This window comes from Thermobia domestica, chromosome 12 (genome assembly GCF_964235325.1).
Source record: "Thermobia domestica chromosome 12, izTheDome1.hap1.1, whole genome shotgun sequence".
NCBI lineage: Eukaryota > Metazoa > Arthropoda > Insecta > Zygentoma > Lepismatidae > Thermobia > Thermobia domestica.
The window spans coordinates 46,505,458-46,524,221 of NC_137465.1; the positions used below are offsets into that span (position 1 = coordinate 46,505,458).

The following is an 18,764-nucleotide window of genomic DNA, read 5'->3' on the forward strand; positions in this document are numbered from 1 at the left end:
AGAAATCAAATAATGTAAACGTCATTATCATGTAATCCACCGTAAGAAGCAATTATACACAATATAATCACCCTAACGTGCAGATTGACAAATTGTCGGCACAAGGAAAACTGTAAAATTACAGAATTTGAGAATATATATACGATGTTCATTCTATAGGGACATTTACTTTTCTTATGTTCATTCTTTATAATGGAAGTGCACAATATTAATGTCTACAATATTATAAAAGAAAAGGCAAAAAAGCAAGCCTTTGGAAATGTTCAATTCGGACCGTATAGTTCAGCTCTTTTCTTATATTCCCTACCAACTTTTTTTTTTTTTAAAAAAAAAAAAAAGCATTTAAAAACAGTGCAATAAGAAAATATCCAATTATGAATGGTTCAGCGTATATACTAAACAACTGTTAAACATTAATCCTGTTCATGTATGCAATGTTATGATACTTATATTAATGAATCAAAAATTTTCCAGAATTATTTAAAGTTAATATCTAATTATGAACAAGGATTAGTATAATTTTCTTCTTTTATATCTGTTTTTTTAGTTTCATTGATTAGAAATATTTAAAGAGAAACATAAATGTTTCGTTCACTCTAATGTTTGCAATTTCGAAATATTTCATCACTGTTTTTGCTTTGCATTTAGGCTCTTTAGGTATTTAGGCTACTTGTTGTTTAGAAAATAAAATGGCCATCACCATGGTAACGAAAAGAATGTGTCATCACACTATTTCAATCTATTGAAGATTTCTCAGATATTCTGATTTGCGAGTCCGTTGTGTGTTGAAATGCAAAATTGTGAACTAAAATGGAGGAAAAAACGAAAATATTCAAATTTCTCTATGAAGATATAATTTTATGAATATCACTCTGGTATAATGATTTGTAGTTCTTTTGATTTTGAATCCAACGGTGCATGGATCAAGTATGTCGGATCAATAGCGCCTGCATTATGCACATTTGAAACATTTGAAATTTGTGCACATTCAGGGCTTTTACATTATTTTTACGTCAAATATTTTCTAAAAATTGAATATGTCAGGAAGTAATAAAGTCACAATAACCTATTTGGCTTTGTTAGAAAGACTGTTTTATAAGCTATAATAAACGTAATTAGTGTTTCCATCAATGAGAGCTCGTTATGTATTGAAATGCAAAAACGTAAACTAAAATAAATGCAAAAAATGAAAATATTCAAATTTCTCAATGCAGATATTAATTTACGAATATGACTCTGATGTAATGATTTGTAGAGCTTGTGATTCCAATGGGCATGAATCAAGTCCGTAGGATCAATGGTTTATGAGTTATGACAATTTAAAATTTCAGATGGTCGGCCATGTTTGTGACGTCACTGCGTCCATATGACGTCACTGCTTCACTACCAGCTTGTGTCCCGATGTTTTTCAGACTTCGTACAAGTGTACTTTTATTCTGAAAAAAATCCCGCTTGTAGCCAGTCATGAAATATTTTGGCACTGTTCTACTGCACTAGAAAAATAAATTATGTATTAATGCCTTTAAGCATAATACACAGAATTGAATATAACACAATTATTCCTGCTATAGTTCAGAGTACAGCAATAATTTTCTTAGGAATGCCTATATATTTATTTTATTAAATCTCATTCTATTTATAGTTTTAAGGAGAACTATTATTATTTGTTCAGAAAATGTGTATGTATGAAGAGGGGTACTGAAATATTCTCAGCAGATCACCAGACTGAGATGATGTCTTACAAATCAAAGTCAGAGAAAAAAATATTGAAGACGAACGAAAATCCTTACCTTCATTTAAGGGACTGAACACTGCTTATGGAAGTATATCATATATGATGTGGACTTCAATGGACTCACAGTATTTTCATTGACTGTCACTAAACGTACTAATTTTGTATGTAGGATATGGCGTTAATTGCACAATGCTTACTGTAAAGTTCTCATTAATTATGCAGAGTTTCAGCTAATTAGGAAGTGATCAGCCGACGCCCACTGGAAATTTGATCCTTGGACACAGTTTATAGAATGGTTAATTATACCTAAATGCAAAATGGCAGGTGGATGTGGATACGGACGAAAACGTTATGGGAGGGGAAGTTGAAGTTTAGTGTTGAAAGTAAATGAGAAACAGAGTTTGATGCATGCGGACTGCGTTAACGGTCAGCAACAATGCAGCATAACTGATTAGTTGAAATGTAATATGAACGACCTTATCGTGAAAAGTTGGGAAGAAAATGTAACCCAGACGCCCACATATGTAATTTAAAAAGTGTAACATCAATAGAAACCATAGGAAACTGTATTTATTCGAATTCAGAAAGAGATTATATCTACGTTGTGGCAATAAAAAAGTTTATATTCGTGCGGCAAAAAGAAAAAACTTTACACATAAAATTCACGACATGATTTCACTTTCCGTGCTTGCCGTACAATTGTGTTGACGGAGCGTAGTGAACACGAGTGGCACTAGCAAGCGGCAGGTGACCTTCACTCACCTAGCCAAAGCTCAGTACACATCGTGGGGTTTAACAGTAAAGTAGACAGTACTTTGTTGTGGCCGGCCAGTTATTTTATTATTATTATTTTGCTCTCTAAAAATTTGAGGTCTAGTACCTTTACTCGTCCTGCATACAATGGAGCGGAATAACTAAAATCGAAGAGAAATTCTGTGCCTTGACTCTGCTCGGAAAAAGGGAGTCGATAATTGCTGTAGCTAGAGATCTTGGTCAAAAGAGATAATTGATCAATTGAAGCGGTCAGCGTCATCATTATCTTCTGGGTCGGTACCCCCAAGGAAGTCCCTAAAAAGACTTTATCAACGACAGATAAGCATCTGAAGCGTGATGTCAAATCCTTCTAGAGCCGTTGAACTCAAAATCAAGTAACTTGAGCTCCTCCAGAACGTCGCTCTTGGACAATTTATCAGTGTCTGCAGAAGTATTTGAGCTTGTCAAGTTGCTATGCCGCAGAGAAAACTCTACTCACAGCAGCAATGAAGAAGAAAAGGTTTGACTCCTATAAAAAGTACCAAGATTCGAAATTTGAAGGGCGGAAGAAGTGATGAAAGCACTTTCCGGTTGATCACGGGAAGCTAAAAGATTGTGGGTTGTCCATATACTGCGGCACGGTATTGCGAAAAACTAACAATAGAGACTGTTAAACGTCCTTGCAGTATGATGATGTGGAGTGCATTCAGTCGAAGCAAGGACATGGAAGTTTGTATTTTCTCCCTAAAAGTGAGACTATGAAAGCAAGCAATTACGTTAGTGTTTTGGAAAAACGTTTGCTTAATTTTTTGATCATTCATCAATGTGATTAAGCTCCTGTCCATAAAGCAAAGGCCGTGACCAAGGTTCTCAGTAACCGTAACATTTAGGATTTAGAGCGAGCAGACAATTTTCCTGACCTTAACCCCATAGAAAATGCCTGGAATCTCATGGAAAACAGTGCAAGAGACACGAAACAGCAACATCAATGATCTAAAAGAAAGGAGTTGAAGACATTATTTATAACCATGGATCCACCTACTTCTCCATTCTTGCTGAATCAATGTCGAAACGACTGAAGATGGTGATGAAATGTAAGGGTGTCATGAAAAAATAGTAATTGTAACAAAGAATTCACAATAAATGAGTGCTATCATTTAGTGATTTCATTGCTTGTAAATAGTTTTTCCCCGGCACTGTATACCTGTACGTAAATGATATTTATAATATTTATTTTTTAATATTGTCATTTCCTTTGCTTTTCAGCAAGCTCTCTAGTCCAAGTGTTTGCCTCTATGGTTGACTATGGTTGACAACGCACTGGCACAGAAACAGTAATACTTCTAAATCAACACAATAATCACCTATGTTCGCATACAGCTATGGCACTGTCACTTCAGGCAATAATTATCTAATTAACATTACCGTCAACTAATTGTGATTGACTAATTGAACTCCATGAATTGCAATCAACTAATCGTGATTAACTGGAAATAATGAATTGTAATTAACTATTTGTAAATTAAATCATTTTTCTTAGTGGTACTCAGGTTGCATCATGAGGAAGTAGTGCTTTGTAGCTCTGATATGTGTCTCAACTGGTCAGCTGCCTTGCAATTATAGCTGACCGGTTAATGTGCGATCACATCGAAACCTGTTCCTCGTTGACATTTAATGCACAACTTCAAACCTCCATAACTTCTTCCTCCATGTCCACATCCACTTGAAGTTTTATACATAGTTGAGCATACCTTCGATTGTGTCAAAGTTTGGTCAAATTCCTAGAGCGTGTCGGCTGACCACTTCCTAGTAAATCACAGATTACAAGAATTAGAATATTAACATGTTAGGTAAGGATTTTTCCGTTAGCGTAAAGCGATAAAATATTAACTTTTACTGCCATAATTTCCCTATGTAGCCACAGTTTTAAGTGATAATATTTCATAAACATTTTCAACATTTAGTTTATGTATTTCCTAATGTAAACAATACTTTAAACTTCAGTTTGTGCTAAGTAATCATTACACAACGTCCACATACATAAACGTTGAAGATTAATTAGGAAGCAGACATTTCACAATCGACTCATATTTTTCAACATCTTAAACTAAACAGTTTAAATTCAAACGGAATAATGCGAGTGGTCGATTCTCGGTGGGGGCACTCCGTCGAAAAAGTATAAAAATCATTTTCAGGCCAGCCAACCTGAATGAGTTTTCCTGGGTTTTCCTCATTCACACCAGGCAAATGTCGGGATGGTACCTAACTTATATGTCCCAGGCCGCTTCCTCCCTTCCCTAATCCTTTCCTCCTTCCCTTTCCCCGGATAGTGTACTCGCCAAGGGATGTCATCTCTCATATGTGACAGGCTAAATGGCCATACATGCCGAAAGCCCAGAAATCTAAATCCTAAATCAAACGGAATAATCAAACCACGCTTTAAGAAGTAATAATGAGCTACAGACCGTTAAGTAGATCACCAGAATGAGAAGCAAAGTTTCTGTACTCACCATGAACATCTACACACCCAATCTGCTTCTTCATGATGTTGGTATTGATTTGACACATGTAACAGCCTCGGTCAGACTCCTTTACTTGTCGAATGTGAAGATTCCACGTGCGGTGATTGTCATGTGTTACACTGATACGGGAATTGTGGGTAACGACTTTGTTGTGGAGGGTGAGTATCGTTTGATCCTCCGCCTTCATCCACCCGACCTGAAATAATAATAATAATAAAGTAATAATAAACCACTAACGTACTGAGAGTAGAAGTACAATATGTAACACTATAAAGTACAATAAAATACAATTAATAATAATTAACTTTAACATGGATGAATGAAAAGGTAAACTCTGATAATATAGCCTGCATTAACTTTTATGTAGAACAGGGATGCAAATAAGGAACAAAATTTTACTAGCTCAAGGAAAAAGTTACTAGCCCACATCTCACAATAGAAATCATTTACTTACTATCGGTATGATATTAAATACTCGCCCGCACCGATGAACCACTCGCCCCGGGTGAGTGGTTATTTGCATCCCTGTCTTAGAACATTGAGAAGTAAGAAAAAAATACTAAATTACTGTTACATTATAAATCTATATACAGGATGTCCTCAAAGTTGGGCCACTTTCTCAATAATGGTTCAGAGTTGGAGATTTCTGCTAACACGTAGTGCATGTACGGTGAAGGCCAGCTATTTGAAATGTTCATGGTAAGTGAGTGACCCCCGGCAAGCGAGAGGCAGGCGTCAACCAAAAAAAATTCAAATGGAAAGATAAGACACACCAGATTACATTCGAAAACTTTTAAAAAGATTATCGACGTGAAGAACCACACAGCACATTCTAACAAGAAGAAATCTTCACTCAGGATGTAGTGAACGAATCGCATACATAATTTCCTAAATCCCGTGTAGGCACCAATGGAATGATACCTACCAAGCGCAGGAATTTGTTTGCTGATAAGCATGTTACGGATACACACGCGCTCGCACCAGCATACTCAGTTTAATGCTAACTCGAATTTGTTTCAGAGGTTGTAGCATCCCAATCCGGTCGTAAATTTAGCAGTAGTTTAATTTCGCGGAAGGCTATAATCTTCTGTCAATTTCGAATTTTTGTCGGTATAGGCTAATAACATAAAAGTACAAATTATTGGAAACATTTAGGTTATATCAAATCACTATGGGCGATGTGGGCCTGATGAAGGCATTGACAAATGTCCATAACTGTAACACAAGTTACTAATCAATAGCTAGCTCGTTGATTAGGTTTTGTTATTTATTTTCGTTTAAGAGGCCTAATCACTGCGAAATTAAAATACCGCCAATTTTACAGTAATTATATGGTATCTTCAAATTGATAAAAGATAATCGAAGTGTGGTATAAGAGCGACCTAGACAATGTTATTTTTCATGCTCGTAGCATTCTGTTTGCATCATTTAGAAACACGAAAATAAATTCCGATTTTCTTAATGGCTGGAAATCAAAAGTAGATAGGGTCTAAGTGAGCTGTAATAAGTGAGCTCATGTAAATAATGGCATTTATTCCGAAGTTGGGCGTCCGCTTTCGCCACGTTTTTTCGCTGTTATCTCCTTTGCACACTTTCTGCAATTTGTTATTAGATTCATTAATCCGTGCTCTTCACAAACTTTTAAAAGATTTTGCTCGTTATCAACGTATTGCTTCACAAATGTTAAAAACTGTTAGTTCGTTGCCCTTGCACATTTGCCATGTTGATAACATAAATGCTCGTTTCTTTTCCACAATGCAATTGTTCGGTTACCTTGCGCCAAGTAGTTCCCTCCGCTCCCCGTATAGTCCCATGTTTATAACCGCTTATATATAACAAATGAACAGATTTTTCGACACTCTTATATATTATCAAGCACACAAACGATCAAATTATTCATATCTTTCCTGTAAATTAAAAAAAAAATTGCTGGAAAAAGACGCCCGACTTTGGAACTTAACCCAAAATAATATTGTCTAGCGAGGTCTTGTTTCATTTTCGATTATCTTTTATCTATTTGAAGATATCATATAATTTCTGTAAAATAATTAACGGTATTTTAATTTATCCGTGATGGGGCTTTTAAGAAATTGTAAGAGATCTGTTGTTCAATTTCAATTTTTTTTTAAAGTTTGACTTTGATCATTGTTTTACTTTTGAAAGTTTGTTTATAAGAGGTGTGTATCGCTTGTTAGTCTTTCCGTGACGACAACAAACAGCCTCGACGCTTATGTTCTCATTAAACGTACAGTCAATAAATCAACAAAAATCAATCATTCAAACCGAAAGGAATTTATGTGTCCATAGCGGTGCGAAAATCAAGACATATTAGATCAATTCATGATTTTTTTTCTGAACACCGGGATATCATGGATTCAGTGAATTTTTGAGGAATGGTGGTGATTGATTCCTCTGGTGAACTTACGATTAATGAGTGATAATTTGTTCATTACTTTTGTGTTGTTAAACTCATCTTATTCAATTTTGCAAGCTCAAATGTTATTATTTCTTACCAAAATACATATTCATTCACTTTTGTTTTGCTAAAAATAAGTGTAAAAAGATTTCTCATGAAAAGGCTATTAAATGTTTTACCTGAACGTTATCAATTTACTAGACACTAATCAAAATAGACCAGCTTGTGGAATATGTATAGGAATTCTGGTATTTAAAAAGTAAAATAGCAAGCAGTGTTAGATGCAAACATGATATAAAATCCCAAATAGCTCTGACAAAAATATCATTTGAAGAAAAGTTTCTATCTGGGAACATAGATATAAAACTACAAAAAAGGCTTATAAAATTTATATATGGAGTGTAGCGTTATATAAATATGAGGTTTGAATTATAGGCGGAGAGCAAAAACGGAGCATGTAAATCTTCGAAATGTGATGCAATAGAATAATTGAAAATTAGAAGGGTGGATAAAATATTATATAATATTGGAAATTGTTGGTGAAAATAAAAATGAACTGAAGAAAAATTTGAAAAGATGAAAATAGAATGATTAGCCCATATTATGAGACATGGAGGAATCAGGCTATTGGCTATGGAGAGAATGCTAGAAGGAAAACACCTATAGGAAGGCTGCGATTGTAATTAACGGACCAAATTAGGACAAACTATAGGGAAGAGAAAGAGTGACCCATAATTATTTATACGATGTTTCAAAAACTGCGGTAAAGAAACTAGCAACAAAACGTGAACATAAAATTGAACATAAACATATTGTAACGTATATGGGAACCACCATCTAAAATGTAACGATTATTAATTTATTATTTTTTTTCCACGTTACATTTAGCCCACAGTTCGTATAATTCGTCAACACGATCAGTAATTACTTTAAATCAGACACCTCAATTATATCTATTGCTTTTTATTATTCTTTCGTAACTTCATTAATAATATTTTTTTCGGTCGTCATAGCAACCTTTAAACAACTATTTGCTATTACGGTAACTAAGAGTACAGTTTATACATTTAAAACCAACATAGATTTTCAGCTAATGCATGTCAAGTTAGACCAACCACCAACACTAAAACGACCGGAACATATCTCAGAATTATGGGCTATTTATGGGCTAATTAGTTGCTCTAATCCCAATTTTTGGGCTCCTACTGTTTAGCGGGAAATCGAATTCAAAATGGGCGAGTCTAGCTTGATATCAAGCTAGACCCCCCCATATGGTTACAATGGTCCGATCGAAAAAATTCAAACGCCAGAATTATGGGCTATTTATGGGCTAATTAGTTGCTCTAATCCCAATTTTTGGGCTCCTACTGTTCAGCGAGAAATCGTATTAAAAATGGACGAGTCTAGCTTGATATCAAGCTAGAACCCCCCATATGGTTACAATGGTCCGATCGAAAAAATTCAAACGCCAGAATTATGGGCTATTTATGGGCTAATTAGTTGCTCTAATCCCAATTTTTGGGCTCCTACTGTTCAGCGAGAAATCGTATTAAAAATGGACGAGTCTAGCTTGATATCAAGCTAGACCCCCCATATGGTTACAATGGTCCGATCGAAAAAACTCAAACGCCAGAATTATGGGCTATTTATGGGCTAATTAGTTGCTCTAATCCCAATTTTTGGGCTCCTACTGTTCAGCGAGAAATCGTATTAAAAATGGACGAGTCTAGCTTGATATCAAGCTAGAACCCCCCATATGGTTACAATGGTCCGATCGAAAATATTCAAACGCCAGAATTATGGGCTATTTATGGGCTAATTAGTTGCTCTACTCCCAACTTTTAGGCTCCCATTGTTTAGCGGAAAATCGGAATCAATGTGGGCGAGTCCAGCTTGATATCAAGCTAGAACCCCCCATGCGGTTACAATGCTCCGATCCAATAAAACTCAAACGCCGGAATTATGAGCTATTTATGAGCTAATTATTGCTCTAATTCCGATTTTGGGGGTGTTACTCTTTAGCAGGAATTCTTCATCAAATTGTGGGATTCGGCTTAACTTCTAGCTATATACCTAGTGCTATAATACTCCGACCAAATAATTAAAATGTCGGAATTATGGGTTATTTTTGTGTGCTAGGTAATTACTCTATTGACGATTTTGGTTCTTCTATCGTTCGCAAGAAATCTCATGCAAGATTGGTATTTATTTATTTATTTAACAATCACCAGATACAGCTCAGAGGCCTTTTTACACTGGATATCCAAAAACAAAAATAACAATGGAAAGGATTTGGGAAGGTATCGGCCAGGACCTGTTTTAGTAGGTACCATCCCGACATTTGCCTGGTAGGACTGAGGGAAACCCTGGAAAACCTCAGTCAGGATGGTCGGCAGCGGGATTCAAACCCACGACCTCCCGAATGCGAAGCCAACGCTCTACCACTTGAGCTACTTCACTCATTTGATTTCTAGATAACGTGGGATGATAATTTCAAAGTTGCAGTGAGGAAACGTCGATGTCTATTAACTGAAAATTGATTCATTTGCATTCTCAGCGAATGCAAATATATATATCTACTAGTAAATCCATGAATTGTTTTTTGACGATTTTATGCTCATTATATTCATTATGAATAAAGTGGGGGGAAATGGGAGAGCTCCGATAAAACCCAAGCACATGGTATTTGTCAACCACAAAAACCACTTCGCGCGATCTGGGATCGAACCAGGGATCACACGCACAAGAGGTAAACGCTCTACCTCTGTGCCACTGCGGCCCCAGCAACGGGGAAGAGGCACTTCCTTTGCACAAAAAATTTATTTAAAAAATAATGATATTTCACTATATACATTCTATACATGCACTATTTACTTCCAAACATAATGAACATAAACACGTGAAAAAAGAATTCATGGATTTACTAGTAGAGATATAGATTTACATTTGCGGAGAGTGCAAATAAATCAATTTTCAGTTAATAAACATCGATGTTTTCTCACTGCAACTTTGAAAGTATCATCCCACCTTATCTAAAAATCAATATCAATCTTGCATGAGATTTCTTGCTAACGATACAAGAAAAATTCGACATTAGAGCAACAATTTAGCATGCAAATAACCCATAATTCCGACGTTTTAATTCTTTCGATCGGAGTATTATAGCCCTAGGTTTATAGCTAGAAGTTCAGCCAAATCCCACAATTTGATAAAGAATTCCTGCTAAAAGGTAGCAGCCCCAAACTCGGAATTACAGCATCAATTAGCCCATAAATAGCCCATATTTCTGACGTTTGATTTTCTTCGATTCGAGATGTCTAATCTTAAGGAGGGTTCTTACTTCATGTCAAGCTAGACTCGCCCATTTTGATTCCGATTTCCCGCTAAAAGGTAGGAGCCCAAACATCAGGATTAGAGCAACTAATTAGCTCATAAATAGCCCATAATTCTAGCGTTTGAATTTTTAGGATCGGACAATTGTAACCGTAGGTTATTTTTAGCTTGATGACAAGGCAGACTCACCGATTTTGAATCCGATTTTCCGCTAAACAGTAGGAGCCCAAAAGTTGGGATTAGACCAACTAATTAGCCCATAAATAGCCCATAATTCTAGCGTTTGAATTTTTAGGATCGGAAAATTGTAACCGTAGGTTATTTTTAGCTTGATATCAAGCTAGACTGATTCCGTGCATTTTCACACGGTGCAATCTCGCACGGTGCTCATTATCGAGCAATTTCACACGGTCCTGGTTATCGCATTAATCAGTCAGCAGGTGTGGTGCATTTTCACACGGTCCATCTGCAATCACGTGATTCACCCTGAAACTCCTTTCACTACAAGGGGAGGGAGGACAGAACAACTATGAACTAAGTAAGAACAGAGAAAGAGCAAATACAAGTTAAATATGAACAATTGCAATTAATACTAGAGAAGCTAGAAAAAAGAAAAAATTAACAAACACACGTTATAATAAAGAAGAGGAAAATAATTACAAAAATAAAATAAAACTAATAACGAAAATAATAGCAAATTAAAGTACATGAAAATAAAAATTCAGAAAAACAAATAATCTTGCGAAAACAGACTAAAATGTGTTACTGGTTTCCACTCCAAATTGATATCGTCTCTGCAGGTCGACTTTCAAGGCATTCTGTGGCTAAGTTGATCAAGATCTCTATTTTCGGAAATAATGTATGGACAATAAAGTCATTCTCCACAGCAAAGAATAAAATAAGCACTTTGTTAATGAAGTCGGAACCCATTGTTTAAAAATAGAAAGATGAGTTAAATAAACTTTTATTTTGTGATTATTCTTTTCCTGTTACTGCTTAGTTATCTCTGCAGGTGCGTATGGCCATGGTACACCTGTGAATCATGTCATTGGAGGGTGGGGGATAAATAGGGTATAAAAGAATCGCCCTTGATGTCTAATTCCTTAATTTTAGTGTTTTCGTTGTTGGGTGAACATAGTGATTCAACGTAGAAATGGAGTTTATAACAACTAGCAGAGGTAATCGTCTCTTAGTTCATGCAGGGTTCCAGTACTACATGCAGAGAGAAAACAAGGATCATACAGTATGGGTAAGTATCGTATTAATAGAATTAGGATTTTCTGTAAAAATTCATGTTTCCTTTTTTTATGCTCTTAATTTCTTTTCTTTTTTTTGGGGGGGGGGGGGCGCGAAGGCTTCATATAATATGACTAGACATCGGATTTTTATGCAAATGCATTGTTTGCTCGTATGCATCTCTGTTAAATTTGGTAGGGGTTTCTAGAAATAATAATATAGTCCGAATTTGAAGCTTTGTAGTGCATATAAATGCATATTTCAAAGGTTAGAGCATATATTAGTACTCAAGAGCATATTCAGCACATTTTATAAGTTTTTATTTCAGATGTATGCTTACAACATGGAATAAATCCAGTTTTAGTTTATATTTTCAATACATTTACATGCCTATGCAACGGAAGGGCTTTTTGCATGAGAAGATGGAAGAATTCCTAATTTATAGACGACCAATAATGTTAGAAACCGATCACCAGAGCAGAAATGCCCACAATTACCAAAACGTTAAGAGAAATCTGATAATAATAATGACATTGTAATATCGTGTCGACATCAATTCAGAAACAAGAGATACGAGTATTGCTACTCAGTGAATGCTTAGCTCTAGTTGGTGAAGTTCGACACGAGCTCCGGTCATTTTCTGGTAAATTCGGGCACTCCTTGAAAAAAAAAAAGGACGGATCTTATTGGGAGAAACTCCAACTAAAAATAATTGAAGCCATGGGAAAATATCTCCAAGGGTTGAATTTCAATTTGCCAGAATATATATATATACTACACTTGCTCCTCTGCGTACATATTGTATAGTAACATCTATTGATGTTAATAGTTCATTTTCTGGCTACAAATGTCATAAACGGATACCAAAAAATGAAGAGAAGCATCTTGTGATACACTGTAAGGCTAATTGCGGGAAGAGTAAACCCTTGAAAACGATTATTATTATTATTATTATTATTATTATTATTATTATTATTATTATTATTATTATTATTATTTGTACAATGGAAACGTGTAGACTCGTATTATTTCGTCCCGGCGGGAGCTCATGTGGTTCGGATTCCACGTTAATAAGTAGGCCCACGTCTCATATAGACTCGATGCTGAACGGAACGTTAAACTCAAAATCAACTCAACTCGTATTATTTCGTGTTAATTGAATCCACTGTAAAATACAAATGTCAAGAAAACCAGAGATCGTGTTCTCATATAACTTAATTCCATTATTTGTGTGTGTTTTAAAACGTTAAGAGTATGTAACCTATAACTATTATAAAAGTAAATTCTAAAAAGAAGTCCCTGAAATTGTATGCATATTTCATAAATTTTAAGTGCATAAAAATCCGATGTCTAGACATGACATGTTCTCGTAATACATGTTAGTTTCTTTTAATGAAGTAGGTTGGCTTATATTGTGGATTTAATACATTCTTAGTTTTCTTGGTGGTTGTTTTCATAAACTGGGCACCGATCGTCTAAGGCACTCGAAAATATGCAATAATGTATGATATTTTACTTTATGATATCTTACATGTATGATGGTATTTTGAAAATTTCGTAACTTTTAATCTTTATCTGAATTACAAGAACAGTATCTGTATTACTTTTAATCTTTATCTGAGAGGACAGTATACTTGCTTCTCTAAAGCATAAATATTTTTTCACGTTGTTTTAGTACTTCTAATATAGTAAAGCCCCTATTATCCGCGGAATTTGGTAGCAAGGGCACCAGAGATGGCGAAAATCTCCGATAATCCAAAAATATTTCAGCATAAACACTGTTTTATTGTACGAACAAGACATAATAAAACTTTTAAAATATGTACAATACAGCAGAAAATTGGAAATATTGATTTTTACAATGCAATTTATTTTTATGTATTAGAACATACAGTACATATCTGCGTACGGATTGTCATCCCGCAGCGACTCGAGTACTTATGAAAAATAATAGTAGGCGGCTGCAGCAGGGCTTAAAAAAAAAAAGTACTCGCGGATAATCGGAGCTTTACTGTGTTTAAAAATTAACTTTCTTTCATGTGATCATTTGCCTAAACAAATATCTACACATATATAATTGCGTAAAAGGAAGTAATAACACAAATTCGCATGTTTTTATGTTTCATTTTTTAAACAAAAGATACTTATGAATAATAATTTATTTTGTACATTTGTAACCGAGCAAACGCTTTTTTATGTGTGTGTACGTATATGCGAAAACACATTTCAATTGTTTATTTCAGAAGCTGATGTTTTTTTTATTATTATTATTTTAGCTATGCATCAACAGACAGAAGGTAAATTGCCATGGCAGGCTCAATCTGCCCAAGACAGAAGATAAAATAGCAGTTGTGGAAAGAGATCATCAGTGTGTACCTGATGTTGCAGTTTGCGAGATACGAAAGCGACTTTCAAATTGCAAGAAGAGAGCAAGAGACGAGATCCTTACACCAGTGTCTGTTATCTTCAAAGAAGAAATGGCTGTTCCAATTAATCAAGGTCTGGACCTGGTAACCTCCATACCATCGTATGATCAGAAGAAAGGGGGTTTAAATGGTGTTAGAAGGAAATCACTCGGCATACATCAAGGTGCACCGACTCCTAGAAATATCTGCTTTCCCGATTATATGATTCGGTTTGAAGATGGTACCTCGTTTTTACAGTACGACGCACTGGAAGGAGACGGACGAATTCTGTGTTTTGGTTACGAGGGTTTGAAACCAGCACTGAAGGAAAGCGAACAATGGTTTTTTGACGGAACGTTCAAGAGTTCCTGTAAGTATTTTTCCCAGTTATACACCATACATGCAGACATAGGAAGCACACATGATAAGACACTGGTTGTACCGGTCTTGTATGCATTGTTGCCAGATAAAACAGAGCGAACATACGAACAACTGTTTACATTTCTTAAAACGTGGTCTGGCCAGAACGAACCTCGAGTGTTAAAAATAGATTTTGAACTTGCTGCAATCAATGCGTTGCGTGCAGTGTTTCCCAATTCACAGGTTTCCGGCTGCCATTACCATTTCAACCAGAGTATCTGGCGGAAGATTCAGAGTATAGGTCTCGTCGAAGAATACCTCCACAATGAAGATGTACGCCATCATGTTCGCATGTGTAGTGCATTGGCATTAATACCAACAAGCAGGATCGATGAAGGTTGGCTCACCGTCATGGAGGACTGTCCATCTGGCCAGAAAATCGAAATGTTCAACGATTATTTCATTGAACAATGGATGGATAATCCAAATGTTCCAAGAGAAATATGGAACTGCAACGGTCAAAGGCACAGAACAAACAACCCAGTGGAGGGTTGGCACAATAAGTTAAATCGCACCATATCTAAGAGTACACCACATATCTTTGAGCTTGTGAGTGTATTAAAAGCAGATGCGACAGCTAGTTTTCATGCTTTCGCGAGACAGGGCTTAGACTGCAATTCGGAGAAGCGTTGAAAATTCACTTACATCCGTCTTGACGAACGATTGCAATTAGTCCTGGAGAAGCTAGAAAATGGTGCAGACCTTAAAAATTGCTTGAGAAGCTTGAGCTATCTCCAAAAGCTAAGATAATGGGCTATGAACTGTAAAAATGGGTTGACGACGTACAAAAGTAGAAGGTTCCATCTTAACGACGTGCTGTTCGCTCGGAAAATAACAAGATGACAAGGTTCTTCTTAGAACCGCCTTGGAGTATGGAGCTAATATTGTGTGTTTTACATATCACAACGTTTTTCTATGCTCTAGGGCGGGCACATTTTTCTTCGATTGTTGAACTACCTGTCTGAATTCTCTGATGTGCTGCTTATTTTATTCTTTATTTATTTTAATATGTGATTATTCTATCTTCTGTCCCTAATTATTTTAATTTTTGATTATTCTTTATTTGTTCTTATTTTCATTTGCTGTTCTTTATGTATTATAACAAAATACTTTGGATTGAGTAATAATTACCTGTACCTTGGGCAGAAAGTGCTCATACATGTGCACTATACTTGATAGAATGTTAATTTAATAATAACAGAAGAAGAATGTTTTTAGGATATGCAATATGTATATTATGGGATAGTTGTTGCTATGTACATGTTTATGGATACCTAGTCAGCAAGTTTGTGTGCTTGACAGTTTAAAGGAAAATATATTATAAAGTATATCAACTAATAAACCATTTTTAGCACCGTTTATCAACGTTATCATTCTAATAGTAAAGGTGAGAATAATCGTATATAATTATTGAAGCTAATCTTTACATGCAAAGAAATACTACCACTCGAAATTTGTATATCTTACTTAGCCGAACCAGGTTAACGACTATCCTTGATAAGTCGTTGTAAAAATTTTGGTTTACCTCACCCGGGAAATACTGTAGATTCACATCCCGAAGCAAAAGTAAGGGTGAATTAATTTTTATAATTAAGTTAATGAATACAAATTTGACCATATTGAGAAGTGGTAGAATAATTGTAAGAAAAATGGACAATGAAACAATGGAGCATGAATTAAATAATAGTGACAACGGTGAAACTAGTGTAACACCAGGATTGACATCGGAAGACCGAATCTTGTTAGCTTTACAGCGACAATTGATTCAGATGTCTACCGAGATAAAGCAGACCATAGAACAGAAGTCTGATGAATCTAACAAGCAATATGAAGAATTAAGTAGACGAATGGAACAGAAGTTCGACGAATCTAACAAGCAAAATGAAGAATTGAAGCAGACGATAGAACAGAAGATAGAACTGAAGTTTGACGAATCTAACAAGCAATATGAAGAATTGAAGCAGACGATAGAACAGAAGATAGAACTGAAGTTTGACGAATCTAACAAGCAATATGAAGAATTAAGTAGACGGATAGAACAGAAATCAGATGAAACGAAACAGACAATTGTCCAGGTGGTGAATGACATATCCTCACAGTTCGAGGAAAAGTTAAAAAGAATATCCGATGATTGTCAGGAGAAGCACAATCACCAAAACCAAGAAATCAGTGCTGTAAAAAAAGATTTAGAAGTAATAGAATCTTCCGTTCAACAGCAAAAGATCCAGGTCATCAACAATTCTAACAACATACGTGTAAATACGCAATTGTTAGCTACTATACAGGAAGAGATTAGAACGCTACAGGTTAAGGACAACACATACCGTAATAACATGTGTAGTGATCGCTTGGAGTCTCCCCACTCACCAGAGATGAACTCGCCTTCGCCGGGGTCTGATGAGGATATTATATTGGAAGAAAGTTATCCGAAGGGTACAGATGGGCGAAACATAGATGGTGTAACGACACATCACGTAATGGATAGGAACTATCACTCAACAAGTACACGGAATGATAAAAGGAAGGTAAAATTAAGTGTTAAGATGAGTGAAATACGAGCTATGAGCAAATTCAGTGGTAAGTGTAACGAGAATGCTACTTCTTTCTTAGAGAAATTCCAGGATGAGTGCAATATAATGTGTATAGATAGATCACAATATATGAAATTAATCCCTCATGTATTACTCCCACCTTGTTCACTATGGTTTAAAGCAGTACGTGATCACATCAGTACATATGAAGAATTCAAAGCGGCACTAATCGCAAATTTTGAAAATGACTTTTTGCTGGCGAATAGAGATGCCACCATTAGAAATCAACACTTCAATCCTCGATTGCGTAAATCTGTTGTAGAATTTGTTGTCAATACATACAACGAATTAAAGGTTGTTAATCCATTGCAATCGGAATCGAGAATAGTAGCATCGATTCGAAATTTGCTTCCATTTAAGTTACAACAGATCTTATTTTCCACACAGTGTATGAGTTTCAACCATTTGTTAATGCTTGTCCAATGCTATGAAACTCAATACCATGCTATGAATCAACAAGCAGGAATGGGTAAAAATAAGAATAATTCAGATCATTTTGTGCCAGTTCGGAATTTAGATATCCGAAGTGTGAATAATACGAAACCTAATCTAAGCCGAGTATATTCTAGCAATCAAAACGCGCAAAATAGGCAAAGGTATGTAGGGAATCCGCCTAACCTAACTAATCATGGTAATCATGATGTCAGATCACCCAACAGCAGTAGATATAAAAACAATCGAAGTACTGAGCGAAATTACAGGAATACAACGAACTACGTGGATAGACGTAATTGGAGAACAAGAGATGGCATTTCATATCAAAATCAGAATCACGATGAAATACATGTACAACATATTGTGGAACCTAATCATGATTGCGCAGTACAATGTACTTTATTAGAATCGTATGCAAGTACGAATGTAACCTGATTACCGTTAATGAAATTTGGTTAAACCCATATCAGCTATAGATTTTCATGAACATTTATTTTATTTTTATTCAATTTAATTCTCTTTAATTCTCATTAATCAATGATAATTCTCAAATGTTTTTAATATATGTAAGAATTATAATTTAATTCATAAATGATTAAAAGCAAAGATTATTTATATTAGATTGATTTGTGTTGAAAACTTAATTGTCAAAGATTATGTTAAGAATAAGATCCATTCTATAAAACTAATTATTCAACAGCTGTCTTGAATGAGATTCTTCCATATTGTGATGCCTTATTAATTTAATGTTTATTTTAAAATAACATCTAACTTATTTATTATATAATGCGCCCTGACTATTTGTAACCCATGTTTGTCCTTTACGATTTTTGAATTCGCACCCTTCAACGATTAAGTAAATGAGCGACGACATTTTTAATGAGAAAATATAATAATAATATAGTGAATAATAATGAA

General features: G+C 35.2%; 1 protein-coding gene across 1 annotated transcript in view; it reads right to left on the minus strand.

Annotated features, from left to right (window-relative positions):
- Nucleotides 1-18,764, minus strand: part of LOC145665945 (lachesin-like) — a 580,434-nt gene that overhangs the window by 171,761 nt on the left and 389,909 nt on the right. The window contains exon 4 of the mRNA XM_081733050.1: nt 4,999-5,206. Within this exon, the coding sequence (XP_081589176.1) occupies nt 4,999-5,206 (208 nt within the window). The remainder of the gene's footprint in view (nt 1-4,998; nt 5,207-18,764) is intronic.